Source organism: Eulemur rufifrons, chromosome 2, assembly GCF_041146395.1.
Source record: "Eulemur rufifrons isolate Redbay chromosome 2, OSU_ERuf_1, whole genome shotgun sequence".
Classification (NCBI taxonomy): domain Eukaryota; kingdom Metazoa; phylum Chordata; class Mammalia; order Primates; family Lemuridae; genus Eulemur; species Eulemur rufifrons.
Window position 1 is genome coordinate 23,550,019 of NC_090984.1, and position 15,438 is coordinate 23,565,456.

Sequence of the window (15,438 nt, forward strand, 5' to 3'; positions counted from 1 at the left end):
CTGTTCTCTGTACTAGTGAGGTAATATCAATAATTATTGTCCGTTCTGAGCACCACACCACATGCTCTGGAGGTTTTAAAAGACAAAAATCTTTCTAATTTTTACCATTAGTATGATTGGGGAAAATGGTACCTTTTAAACTTATAGTTTTCTGGTTACTAGTAAGGCTCACTATCTACTGATGAAGAAATGCAAATAGCTAATAAAACTCCTGTGAATTGTTTGGTGGTATTCTTTTTCAATTTTCCTTAGGTTATTTCCTTTTTAAACATCTGTTTCTGGCACGGTGGCTCACACCTGTAATCCTAGCACTCTGGGAGGCTGAGGCAGGAGGATCGCTTGAGGTCAGGAGTTTGAGACCAGCCTGAGCAAGAGCACAAGACCCTGTCTCTACTAAAATAGAAAAAATTAGCCAGGCATGGTGGTGCATGCCTGTAGTCCTAGCTACTCGGGAGACTAAGGCAGGACGATCACTGGAGCCCAGGAGTTTGAGATTGCTGTGAGATATGATGACACCATGGCACTCTAGCCCGGGCAACAGAGCGAGACTCTGTCTCAAAAAAAAAAAAAAAAAAAAAAAATCTGTTTCTGAAAATTCTTTTTTCACTTTAAGGATTTTTACCTTTTCTGAGTTATATAAATATTTTCTTCCAGTCTATCATTTGACTTAGCCTTTATCTATAGGGGTTTTTCTACATAACTTTAAAAAAATTACTTTTTGTGTGTAATCAAATGTGTTTGATTTTTGCTTATGACATGTTATTTTCTGCTTTTCTTAAGATCGCCTCTTCCATCAGAGATAATACAAACTCTATCCAATATATTCTTTTTCACACTTAGACCTTTGGTTTGAAGTAGAGAGTCAGCTTTCTTCTCTTCCAGCTGCAATTCTACTGTATCAACACATTTATTAAATAAAACACTTTTTCCCTCTGAACTGCCACTTTTATAATATTTTCAAGTTCCATAATTACATGTAGCAGCTGGATTTTATTCTTTTCTATTATCTATTCTTGTACCAATATTATGCTGTTTTGATTAGAGTTCTGTGGTAATTTTTAATATCTAGTACCCCTCACTCTTCTTTTCTCAGTTTTCTATACTATATTTATTTAAAGAGTACTTTCTCCACGCAGATGTTAAGATGGAACCGGGTACAAACTGAAAGATGTATGTATTATCTTGTAACTAAAAAAATGCAGTTAATTCAGATGATAAACAGAGTCTCAATTAGATTCCATACAATAAAAATAAAAGAGTAGAAAATTCAGCTGCTTCTTGACTTACGAAGGGGTTCATCCCAATAAACCCATCATAAATTGAAAATATCGTAAGTCAAAAATGCATTTAATACCCCTAACCTGTGAGGCATCACACCTTAGCCTAGCCTACCTTAAATGTACTCAGAACACTTAAACATTAGCCTATAGTTGGGCAAAATCATCTAATACAAAGCCCATTTTATAATAAAGTGTTGCGCATTTCATGTAATTTATTGAATACTATACTGAAAAACAGAATGGTTGTATGGGTACTTGAAGTACAGTTTCTAGTGAATGTGTATCACTTTTGCACCACTGTACAGTTGAAAAATAGTTATATCATAGTAAATTGGGGAACACAGTAATCACATGGACAAATGTCCTCATGAAGAAACACGAGGGGAAAAAAATTAAAAGCTGATAAGTATGACAGAAACTATGCATCTCACTTGAAGCTCTTAACAACCATCATGAGACAGGTAGAGGAAACTGAGGCACAGGAGGAAAATGGAAGAGAGTGTCAGGCAAGAATCTGACTAATGGAAAAAAGAAAAAGAAAAAATATCTACTAAGGGAAGCACACAGACAAAATAAGATGGAGTTTGTTAATACTTTATTTGTTCAATCCTATCTACAAAAACTAAACCGACCATTCTACAATGCTATGCCCTATATCCAACCTTCCATCTAGTCAAGAGCACTGAGTTCAACTGACGTAATAGTTACGTGAACTCCATGACCTGCTCTTTTGATTTTCAGAGATTATGAATCCACCCACAAACAGCAATAAAATATAAGCATTCTATGCCTTCACCAGCATTGAACCCCAAACAGTCTGCTCTCTAATTCCTTTGAAAAACGCATCTGAGTCCTCTGATGACTGCTGGGACCAGGAATTTAGCTACTGCTTGCTCTGAAAACCACAAAATGTACCAAGAGAAACGAATTTTCATATTAAATAAAACTAAGGTTGCTAACAACCCCAAATCACAGATCATGAAGTATTTTATCAAATACAGTTTGAAACAAGCAGATAATAAATATCACAAGCTAATATATACCTCTACATATCCAAGTAGTGTTGGATTTTTCTGAAATTAATGGAGAAGAGCCTAAGGATTTTTATTTGAAACAAAGATAAATGAGAGTGCAGACAAATCTCCGGAGAGATTGCAAAATTCCTCTGAGGGCACATTTCCATATGGAGAAACGGCAGGGGAAAGGGGGATGAAGAAAAGACTATGTGTGTACGTGCTGTCTTTGCTACTTCTGACTTTTAAGTCAGATGGAAATGGGCACGTATGGAGCAAAGGGAAGAGCTATCCCTCCAATGATGATGAGCATTAGCTGAACAAAGAGAAATAAACATCGAAGTTACGTTGAGAGCCACAGTGCACTCATTCCTGGGTAACCTGTTCACCCACCAAAAGAGTGGAATGCCAATGTTGAGAAGAGACATGGTTGTGGGTCAGAGAACACAGAAGTCTTTGTGAGAAAGCATCCTGGGACAAGAAAAGTGAACTGAACCTTCCAGATGCCCCAGATCACATCCTGCTCCTCACTACTACTGTTACTAAAAATATTTAATAACAACAACATTAACTAACAATGAACTCTTACTAAATTCTAGTCACTATTCTGAGAGTTTTACAAATATTAGCTCTTTTAATCCTCAAAACAATTACAATGAGGTAAGCACTCATATCCATTTCACAGATGATAAAAATGAGATTTCTACAGTCATATAGCTAGGAAATATAAGACCCACAATTTGAACCCAAGCAGTATGGTCTAAAAGTTATGCTTTTAACTGTTATGCTGGATTGTCTCTTCCATATTAACATTAAAAAATTAGCAGACCTACAAAGTACATAGGATTTTTTATTTATACAGTAAATATCTACATACCTTGTACCGTCAGCTCTGCTTGAGCTTCAATTGTCTCATTTTGATTACCAGCTATACAAAAATAAGTCCCAGCATCATCCTCAGTGACATCACTGATCTCCAGGCTGCCACCTGCCAGCAATACCAATCTTTCAGAGCTGCATAAAAAAAATATAGATACATTTTATTACTAGGAAAATGATACCTGAGAAACTCTCCACATAAAATAGAGGAAACAGTAATAGTATTATTATTTATATGGCCACAGACAGACTGAGACAAACACAAAATTATCACACTTTAATTTAGCCCAACTGGCACTGCTCATTTTTTATATGCATAAACATCACAAATACAAATTAAATATTACAATGAATTTTCTCTGACACTTCTAGTTATTCCCAAAGGAATATCACTTTTGGGACATAAGTGATAGGGACATAGCAATTCTACTTCCTCCAGCCCATCCCTGTCTCCCTACTCTGGCCAATATTTTTGTAAATTATGTAATTTTGAAGTCTGGAATCAATCAGAGAATCACTCCACCACATCTATGCCACACTGAGATTACTAATAGAAGGAAAATTTAAAGAGGGTAAAATGTCAAATCAAAAGTCATGGGGTCACAGTGCCTACTGAAAGTTTCCTGTGGTGGCTTGGCTAGGAAAGGGAGGGAAGGGAGCGAGAACTACGGTTGCCAAAGAGCGTCTCCCTGGGTGTGGCAGTTGGGCACAAATCAACCACTATCATGCCATAATCAACAAGGATGTTGATGAATACTAGCCCAACTCATGAAAGTCTTGGCTCCTGATTCAGCCTCTGACACAATTTAGCAGGGACACCAGGGCACGTCATTACAACCTGGCAAGGTGGAAGTATGGGTTTCCCACTTGGTCTTTGACTGACATGGCAGTGGTGGGGCCACAGTTTTTTCTGTGGTGTTTGAATGGAGTAGAGTAATTGTCTAACAGTTTTTGTCTTGTTTGTTGGCCTCTTTCTTGGTCCTTTGGCTAGAGAGAGCATACTTTTGTGGGGGCTTTTTTTATATGTATCTGTTAGTGTTTCCAGGTTACTTCTTCATCTCAAACCCTGGGACAGATGAAGCAAAAACAAAATGCAGAAAACTAGCCATCATGTTGTTCCTTGGATCCCAAGATCCCTAGCCAATCAATCTTCCACCTCTCTCCACCTTTCAGAGTTTTATGTTTGTTTTATATATAACATCCATGCTTTTTAGTTGTATTTAGTGAAAGGAAGAGGGAAAAATATGTCTACTCCATCTTCCCAAAGTGGAAGTCCTTTGTTTTCTTAAGTAACCTAGTTTTTTTACTACTGTCAATTATAATATCAAAAGCATTTTTTAACTATAACCTGTTTCTTCGCAGCTGGATTTGGAGCTATCATTCCACTAAAAGATAACATTATTTGATTTCTGAATTATATTTTGCTGTTAGACAGTTTGAACATTAGCATTTATACTTTCTGGATTCTCTCCCTTTAAAACAGAACTACTCAATGAACGGGATCTATTTCCACCTCCCTCTTTCATTAGCTATGTTTATTTTAGATCTGAACAAATTTAATTAAAAGATTAAATAAACACATCAATTCTTAGACATTTATAAAAGCCATGGCAATGTTTTCAAATATTTTCAAAGAGGTCTTAAGATTAGTAATAGAGAACAGTATCTAATTATTTAAGATCTTTTTTCATTAGAGCCAGCCAAGCATTATCTGGATTTCTATCCACTTTTTTCTTTCAATCTCTAAATCTCTAATTTGGGGTCTAAACAATTTATCAACTAAGGTCCATCAACATATCTCATAAGGCTCTGGCAGAAACAAAGATATTTTAATTATAGACATCCAACCTGAAGCACTCCTATGCTCCATTCCCCTACTTATATCTTCCTACATTACATTCAGTCATTTATTCAACTAAAACATAGTGGTTACCCCGCCCCCTCCCCCCCCTCCCGCCCCACCGTTATTTGCAAATACTGTGCAGGGCTCTAGAAAGACCAATGTGAACAACACCAACACGGCCCTGCTCTTGTATTCTTTTGAAGCTTCTTGAGGCAGAGACATACCAAGGCAGTGCTTCTCAGATTTTTCCACCACATAATCTGACTATTCAGGAGCCTACAGAGAGAGCTAGAGGCAGAAAAAAGTCTACTCAATCTTCAAAGTCTACTGATTGATCTTTAAAATTTGGAGGAATATCATTAACCATGATATATCCAACATTTAATTTAATTAAAAACCATTTGCTTTCAAAGATATCTTTGAATAAAACTGGATGTTCCAGGAAGATCCGACCACAACTTATATACTCTGGCCCACCCTGACCATCACCCTACTAAGAGAACAATTCTCTAACACTCTGTATAAAACAACAAAGCCATATCTACCTCTTCTGGAAGTTCTTCAGAGAACTTATCATAACCTGACATTTTATATGTTTACCTGATTATTATTTTGACTCTTTTCCACTAGAATATATGCTCTACAAGAGCAAAAACTCTGTTTGGTTCACTACTCTATTCCCAGTACCTTAAACAGTGCCTGTAGTCAGCATGCAGTATCTAGGGACACTTTTGGTTGTTACAACTTGGAAGTGCTATTGGCATCTATTGAGTAGAGGCCAGGGATGCTAGTAAACATTCTATTAATATAATGAGCAAGATAGCTTTGTTTTGGAAACCAAAGCATACCTAACTACCACCACCCCAGTTCTCTTCTGAGAATACAAGTGAGAAAAACACCCATTACATAAGGAAGTAATGGGAGGGATGATAGAGCAGTTGGTGTTTTGTGGAAGATGAAGAATTTGTGATCACAGCAGAAGGCTGAGATGATTTTAAGACAAAAACAAAAGGATGAAGAATACAGTTTCTTAAACTGTTTGAGCAAATAAAAAAACTACTATCAATAAAATGCATATGAGAGTGAGAATGAGTGAGAAAATTCAGGTTACTCAGGACTGGAAGCTCTTCCAGCAATTTAGGGAAAGAGACCCCAAAGCATTAAGCTAAGCATAGCGTAGCTTCAGAAAGAAAAAAATCGAGTAATTATCACTTAATATTTTGAAAACACTTTTTTCTCTAAACATCCTAATCATATATAGCATTTATAAACATATTTCAAGGATGATATATGAACATTATGATGTGTTTAAATAAAGTAGATAATCATTTTTTATTAATCAATAGTCCCAAACAGGATTAGACCAAGTCTCAAGCTAAGGCTGAGAAGGGCTTTTAGGCAGACAGCATTTACCTTTCTATGTCAAGTGCCTCTTCATTTTTCATCCATCTAATGGCTGGAACAGGAAGTCCTGAAGCAACACACGGCAACACTGCACTCTGACCAATGACTCTCACTAAGGAAGAAGGTTGTTTCAAAAATACCAAGTTTGAAGTTACCTCGGGATCTAAAAAAAAAAAAAAAAATGTTTAAATAAAAGACAATAATTAAAAGGCAAAGCACTTTGCCATTTTAATCATGAAGAATGACTAATTCCTATTCGGTCTGTGTGGCTTTGTATGACAAAATATTTGAAGCAAAAGTGACATAAAAAATGTCGATTTAAATTAGCAAATACTTGTTAAATAAATTCTATGCAAATACTTCTGTGCAAAGTATTATGCTAGGCTCTTTAGGGGCCTTACAGACATACAAGTTATAGCTCCTGCCTTCAGGGTGCACACTGGTCAATTGAGCGAGATTTGACATGAATCCCCTTCACTTTAAAAGATGACATAAATGCCACATAAAAGGTATAAACAACGGAGACCAAGCAGCTCAGGACCCTTGGCATCCTCCCTACTCACAGAGATTTAAGAGGTTTCCTTTCCTTTCCTGAACCTGTGTATTATTTTTGAAAATCTTTCTGAGTTTTGTCCTTTAAATTTGCTTTGATTTTGTAACGGAGCAACCATCTAGCTACCGCTATACTTGTCTATCTCTTATTGAGGTATTACAATTAATGTGTGTTCACTCTATAGAGTTGTCCTCCTGTGGACATATGAAAAGGCCACACTCTTGTGGGTAGAAGATAGAGTTCTCTACGTAATAGGGTGATATTAACTTAAAGTTGAGTTTTGAGAAAAACGTTCTCGGGCAGAGAAATGTGATGCCTGTTCCTACAATCTTTGGAAAAGATGTTCTCTAGCCATGGTAACAACTTCCAGAACTAGCTTTAAACTTGTCTAACCAATTAACAACAGTTCTACAGCCATGGTAACAAGCAAACATTGCCTAATAGATTAGTGATGACTCATGGCAGTGAATGCGCCTTTGAAAGCCAACCAATGAGTGACAAGATCAGGCGTTAGAAGTCAGCCAATTAACAGTGGAGTCACTTGCTTCTAGGGCTGATGATAACCAGCTCCAACCTCTGTAACCAACCACAAAACATGTTTCTATGACTGACATCAACCCACCTCTGCCTCTTAACCAATTCAACCCAAACAATGTTGTCTCAAAAATTCTACAGGAGACTATGTTTGACAAGCACAGCTCTCCCATAAGTAAACAAAACATTTAGCATTATGTTTTTGTTTCAGACATTGAGTAGTGACACTATAAACTTTGTTTTCTTGGATGAGATTTTTAAGGATTTGCTTGAATGCCATCCTAGGTGTAAAGAAAAAATATTATCTCTGTCATGTAAAAGTAAGTCAGAAAGTAGGCTAAAAGACATTGGTATGTGGCAATAGTTCTTTTCTTAAAAATTTCTTGGCCGGGCGTGGTGGCTCACGCCTGTAATCCTAGCACTCTGGGAGGCCGAGGTGGGCGGATTGTTTGAGCTCAGGAGTTCGAGACCAGCCTGAGCAAGAGCGAGACCCCACCTCTACTAAAAATAGAAAGAAATTATATGGACAGCTAAAAATATATATAGAAAAAATTAGCCAGGCATGGTGGTGCATGCCTGTAGTCCCAGCTACTCGGGAGGCTGAGACAGGAGGATCACTCGAGCTCAGGAGTTTGAGGTTGCTGTGAGCTAGGCTGATGCCACGGCACTCACTCTAGCCTGGGCAACAGAGTGAGACTTTGTCTCAAAAAAAAAAAAAAAAAAAATTCTTAATATATTTTAACTCATTATATCCAAAATATTATCATTTCATCTTGTAACCAACAACAAAATTATTGAGATATTTTACATTCCATTTTTCATATCAAGTCTTAAAAAATCAGCAAATATTTTATAACACTTAATTTTTTCTTTTTTAAATTTTTAATTATTATGGGTACATAATAGTTACATATATTTATGTGGTACTTGTGATATTTTAAAACAGGCATATAATGTGTAATAATCAAATCTGGATAATTGGGGTATCTATCACCTCAAGCATTTATCATTTCTTTGTGTTAGGAACATTCCAATTCTACTCTTTTAGTTATTCTAAAGTATACCACAGCTCATTGTTGACTACAGTCACTTTGTTGGCTATCAAATACGTTCATTCTATCTACCCATCTAATGATATTTTTGCACCCATTAACCAATAGCTGTATTTAAAATTCACCTTGAATTACTTAGGTATATGTAATCAAATTTTGATAGAATCAATTAAATAAATAAGTAACAAATACTTATTGGCTTCTATGTGCCAGGAACCATTCTTGGCAGCAGACAAAATTCCCTGCTCTCGTTGACCTTACATACCAGTAGGGGAGAGAGATAACAAAAAAGGTATGTCAGGTGGGGATATGTTCTGAAGTACAATGGAGGAGGACGGAGAAAACACTGGGGTAGAAACAAAAGATTGTTGTTTACAACAGAGTGTTCAAGGAAGGCTTCACTGATAAAGTGATATTTGTGCAGAGAGAGTAAGCCAGGCAGACATCTGAGAGAAGTGGATTCTAGGCAGAGAAAATGGCAAATAGAAAGGCAGTATAGTAAGAGCATGTTTGGGGTGTGTTCTAGAAACATAACGTAGTCACAATCACAGAGGAAGAGAGAGAAGAGTCTGAAATGGGAGAGGGACAGTAAGGGAGGAAAGTAGTATTAAGATTATACAAAGTAGGCCAGCTGTGGTGGCTCATGCCTATAATCCTTGCACTTTGGGAGGCCTAGGCAGGAAGACTGCTTGAGGCCAGAAGTTCAAGAGCAGCCTTGGGCAACATAGCAAGACCTCATCTCTACAAAATATAAAAAATCAGCTGGGCATAGTGATGCATGCCTGTAATCTCAACTACTTGAGAGGCTGAGGCAGGAGGATCGATTGAGCCCAGGAGTCAGAGGCTGCAGTGAGCTAAGATCATGCCACTGCACTCCATCCAGCCTGAGTAACAGAGCAAGACTCTGTTTCTTTATTAAAAAAATAAAAATATTATATAAAGCCTTACACGCCATTAGAGGGTTTGAGCAAAGGTGTAACAAGATCTAATATACATTTTAAAAGATAATGTGGTTGCTAAGAATACACTGGGACAGGAATAAAAAGGGCGGTAATGATAACAAAAGACAGAAGCTGCATTTAAAAAAAATCAGTTCAAGGCCCATCAGGAACACCCTCAGGAGTTGCAGCTCGTAACACTGGTCTTACTCCGCAAGCCAGTCCAAAAGTTAAAACGAGCCCATGAAGTAGTCATATATAAAAACTTTGCCCAAACAATGGAGTGATGGTCCAATTACATTCATAAACTCAAACATGAAATGAGAACTATGAAAAGAACCAAGCACCTAGCAGTGGGAATAAAAGGTGAAAGGTCAGGAAACATCAAGAGACTGGAAGGGCTGTGATGAGCTACAAGTGAGAGGAAGTCCTGAGTAAGACGTTACACAGTGAGAACAGATTTACAAAACTAATTATGAGGACAGAAAGCATGAGAAAACATACAAAAAGAAGGAAAGACTGAAACAGAATAGAAGCTGAGTTTATGTTAAAATGGAGCACACCATAAAGATCCAAGGACTCTTGTTTGCCAGTTCTAGAGCTGCCATATTAAAAATCACCACCCTACCTATCCCTTACATGAACCAGCCTGAGTGAGTCACTGATTGTTCAAGTATTATAAAAAGACCTAACTATAAAGGTATTCTACTGGGGGGAGAAGGCTTGACAAAAGACAGAGCTTTAACTAAGAAGAATGCCACTAGATATTGAACATACGTTATTGCTGCAAAAATTTCTAATAATGTATTCACTAAAGGGTGGATCTCTCTGGCATATTTTCTTCTTTTTACTCCTGTGAGAAACTGAGACTCTTTATGCTGACAGTAATATGTTATATCACACATTAACAATGTGTATTAAAAATATTCTAACAGAATAATTTTACCCATTAGTAAAACCATTAATCTTGATAATGAATGAATACCTGGAAGAACCTTCAATTCAGCTTCATCACTATACTTTGGTGGCCCACCACTTTCAACTATGCAGCGATAAAGTCCCCCATCTCCTTCAGTCACGTTGCTGATAACCAGGGTTCCACTCGGGAGTTTGATAATTCTATCATCCAGAAGAAGGGGCTGTCCGTTCTGTTCCCACCTCACAAACGGGACCAAATCTGCATTAACTTCACAATTCAGAATTGCACTGTTCCCAGCATAAACTGAGGAAGGTTCTGGTTGGCTGATAAATCTTGGAAGACCTGGACAATAAAGGAAAAAAAGAAATAAAATGTAATTAAATATTACTTTAAAATATAGTCGGGGATCAAGGGCAAGTTAGCCTATGTGGCCATAATGGAACCAAGGTCGAGAAGAAGGTTCATGGGTCAGGAAATTGGCTATATAGAGGGATAAGAGCAAATAAATAAATATACTAAGGATAATTGGCATCAGATTCCTCACAGCTGGAAGAAGCAAGGTGCAAATATGGAAAAGGAGAAGGGTAGAATAAACTCCATAGTATTGATCCAGAATAGAGGTATCAGTGTCAACTTTATGGTTTTATATAATTATAGGTATAAAAACATAGTAATGTCAATATAAAAGTATGTGTGAAATATGTACATATTTTATAAACAGTCACTACATATACACTAATTAATATACCTCTATACACCTATGTATTTCCTAGCCCTGTCCATAAAGAAGGGCCAGAGTCAACATCATTCCAATAGCAATGAGTACATATGGTGACCCTACGTTGATTTCTAAATATCATTCTCTACAACAAAGAACCAATGCTTCTTAGAGAAATGGCTGATTCTAGGAGTGGAGTAGGGAAAGTACAAGATGAATCTGGAACATCTTATGACATAAAGTAAAGAACTGTCCGAAGAACAATGTGGGCATATCAAAAGGACGTGAAAGTCAGATTGAAGGGAGTTTCCTCTGACTAAATCTGGGATAATGGTATCAATGCATTATAACCCACAATTAAACAAGAATCTGTGAGTTCATGCTAATATAAGCAGATAAGTGGAGCAGAAGGAAAAGTTCTACCTTATAGAAATGACGGAACTAGAAAAATCACCACTTGGTAACCTTGGATTCAGGCAAGAATCCACAATGGAGCTAAAACTAGTAGATGAAAATTTGATGAGGAACAGTATATGTACAGAGTATCAATGTATCTCTTCCCAAAATAGTTATCACTAATTAACAAAAGTAAAAACTTCACTTTACAATTGAGAAACTTTGCATAGACCATCTTAAGCAAGTAATAAAAGTCAACATCGCCAGCAACAGAACAAAATATCATATGCTTCCAGGTATGATGCACTGAGGAGAACACAGCATTACTTCTGTGGTATTCCTCCCCAAAATGCAAAACCTGAATCTATTCATGGGGGAAAATCAAACAAACCCAAAATGAGACAAGGAAAAACTGAGGACCTAGTTCCACATCAAATGAGTCTAAAGAGACACAATTATTAAGTGACACACGTATTCCTGAACCAGAAAGAAAAAGGGGTGGGGGAAGTTTCTGCTTTTGTCAAAAAGAACATTATTGAGACAATCAATGGAATATTTCTTAAATGATAATATTGTACTAAGGTTAATTTCCTTATTTTGATGGATATCTGTGATTATTTAGGAGAATGTCCTTGTTTTTAAGAAATATACACTGACATATTTAGGTAGGGGGTAACAGAGTAACATATCTGGAACTTACTCTTAATGGTTCAGAAAAAAATATTTGGGTGTATGCATATTTGGGGGTATGATAAGGCAGAGGTGGTAAAATGTTAATAATTGGGTAATCTGGGTGAAGGTATAAGGATTTCTTGGTTCTATTCTTAAAACTGTTCCCTAAGTTTGAAACTATTTCAAAATAAAATGTCAACAAAAAATGCAGTCATAAATACTTTATAGATGCCACAGAATGTAGTGGCTAACAGCATCAGTTCTCAAGTCATATACCTGAATTTGAATTCCAATTCTACCACTTCATGGTGGTATAAAGTTGGCAAGTTACTTAACCTCTCACTAAGCCTCTCTGTCAGCAAAATGAGAACAGGCTCCACAGGTTTGTTAAAAAAAATAAAAAAAAATTAAATACTTAACAAACAATTCATATATAGCATATGCCCGGTGCATAAATACTCCACTAGTGATTATTATTATTAATATCTAATAATATTAGATATGATTCTGCTATGCTCAAAACACAATAAAATGTTTCTTTAAGACAAGCCAACAAATTATGAGAAACAATTCCAGGGTTTTTTTAGTTTTATGATGGTGAATTAGTCCAAATACTAATCACACAGCTTTTCTGGTGCTGCTACAAATTTTTTCTCATTTTTTATTTCAAGAGGATTTTTGAAGGAAATAAAGATAAAATTATCAAAATATCTACGTTTAAGAAATCAGAAATTTAGAACAGGAATTAACAAAAATAAACACAGATACTAATAAAGTTGGAAAAGGGGAGAATCTTAATAAATAAAACCAAGAAATGATTCTATTCAAAAAAATAAAAAAAATTCTTCCTCCTGAGGTCTCATGAAAGTGAGTAATTTTTTAGAAATATAAACCCACAACAACATATGGGGAATTGGCAGACAAGAGATTTCAAAAGTTTCTGAACAGGGAAAGCAGATGGAAGAACTAGTAACTGACATATCAAGGCAGAGAATGCTGTAGCTTCCTGTGTTCACAAGAAGGAAGCCAGTTGCCCTGCTGCCTGTGGAGAATTGCAAGAGAAAAAAGAGTAGGAGTAAGACCCAGAGTTGACAAAGACGAGATTAACAACAATGTCTGTATTTAGACCATCCCATTCTCCCCACCTTTGGGCACAAAACACCCACATTCAGGCTACTGCCCAGGCTTTGAAGAAATGAGGCAGCCCAGTAAAAAAGACCTTTCATATTTAATTCTATAAGCTATCTACTTAGTGATCTTTCAAAAATTTCCCTTCTTGCTTGAAATCAGTTTCTACTCTTTGCAGCCAAAGAACCCTATCAAAAAAGTCCCTTAGAATGGCAGTTTGGTACAATGTTTTTTTAAAAAAAAGTTTTATCAAGATATAATTCATATAGCATAAAGTTTACCAATTAAAGTACAAAATTCAATGATTTTTCAGTGTATTAACAGAATTGTGCAACCATTATCTTTTCATCATTCCCAAAAGATACCCTGTACTCAGTCAAAGGCATTCCCCACTCCATACCTAATCCCCTCTCTGCCCCTCATTCCCTCAACTGCCCCCCACCCATGCCCGGTCCTTACTCCTAGAAAACCACTAATCTACCTTCTGTCTCTCTGGATTTGCCTATTCTGGACATTTCATATATACGAGATGATACAATATGAGGTCCTTTGTGACTGGCTTCTTTAACTTAGCTTAATATTTTTGCAGCTCATCCATGTCATAATTGATCCTTTTTATTGCCAAATAATATTCCACCATATGAATGTACCACATATTGGTTATTCATTCAACACTTGGTGGACATTTAGGTTGTTCCCATTTTTTGGCTATTATGAATAATGCTATTAACATTCATATACAAATTGTTGTGTGGACATATCTTTTCATTTCTCTTGGGCAGATACTTAGTAGTGGAATTGCTAAGTCATATGGTAATTTTAGAGGTAACATTTTCAAGAATTGACAAACTAGTATAGCATCCTTTTAAATTACACATACACACAAGTATATCCTATTATTCAGCAATCCCAATTCTAAGAACCTATTCTACAGAAATAAAGATTTGCAAAAGGTAGTTCACTAAAGTACTGCCTATAACATCCAACAATTGTAATCTACATAATTATTTAACAAAAAATGGAATCTTCAAATAAATCAGAGTGTGTACATCTATACAATAGAAACTGTGCAACTATTAAAAAGAACTATTTACCCCTTAGTTTAGATGCTATTTCTTCCTGGTACCCAGGCCAAGAGTGGATTAAATAACTCTCCTATAGAGTCCTGTCTGCAGTATCACCTTGTATTAAAACTGCTTGCTTACTTAGATGTTGGGTCAAAAAATGCTTCCTGAAAGATATGAAAGCTAAGAGGAAAGATGGACAAATCTAGTAGAGGGGAAGAGAGCAAAAGGTGGTGGAAAGAATTAATAAGCAGTGGGGAAATCATGAATAATTGCCAGAAGGCAAAGAATAAATGAAAGGAACTCAAAACACTCAGTACTGCCAGTGCTTAAATTGTGGTGAGGGTGATGATGGTGGCGGTGACAGAGACAGAGGCAGGGTGAAATGTTAAGAAATGAGCCTGGAGAAGTCAGGGGCAGCTCAGAAAAGGAATCAGGAGGGCTGTTACTAAACAGTGTAGATATCAACTTGACCATGTTACTGGAAAACCACTGAAGGGTGAGAAAGAATGCTCTAACCACAGTGTACAGACTGGATTGGAAGAAGGGAAGAATACAGTGGCAGATAAATAGTTACAAGGTTATGATGAGGGAAGACAAAAAGTAGCCCCGGGAAGCGGAAAGTGGATGAAGTAAAGGGAAATTAGACAGCAGAATTCACTGGATTTGGTGATGGGAGGATGTGGGGGGAAAGCTGAGAGGAGGGAGTCACAAATAAAGCCCAAGTAAGAGACAGTTAAGAACATAGGCCGGGCGCGGTGGCTCACGCCTGTAATCCTAGCACTCTGGGAGGCCGAGGTGGGCGGATCGTTTGAGCTCAGGAGTTCGAGACCAGCCTGAGCAAGAGCGAAACCCCATCTCTACTAAAAATAGAAAGAAATTATATGGACAGCTAAAAATATATATAGAAAAAATTAGCCGGGCATGGTGGTGCATGCCTGTAGTCCCAGCTACTCGGGAGGCTGAGACAGGAGGATCGCTTGAGCTCAGGAGTTTGAGGTTGCTGTGAGCTAGGCTGACGCCACGGCACTCACTCTAGACTGGG

At 36.9% G+C, this 15,438-nt stretch overlaps 1 protein-coding gene across 4 annotated transcripts in view; it reads right to left on the minus strand.

The window, feature by feature from the left end:
• The window catches only part of NEO1 (neogenin 1), a 193,758-nt gene that overhangs the window by 121,832 nt on the left and 56,488 nt on the right, over positions 1-15,438 (minus strand). For all 4 annotated transcript variants that reach the window (XM_069482076.1, XM_069482094.1, XM_069482085.1 and 1 more), the window contains exons 3-5: positions 10,482-10,757; positions 6,429-6,582; positions 3,171-3,307 (exon numbers count right to left, since the gene is read on the minus strand). In XM_069482076.1, the coding sequence (XP_069338177.1) occupies positions 3,171-3,307; positions 6,429-6,582; positions 10,482-10,757 (567 nt within the window). The remainder of the gene's footprint in view (positions 1-3,170; positions 3,308-6,428; positions 6,583-10,481; positions 10,758-15,438) is intronic.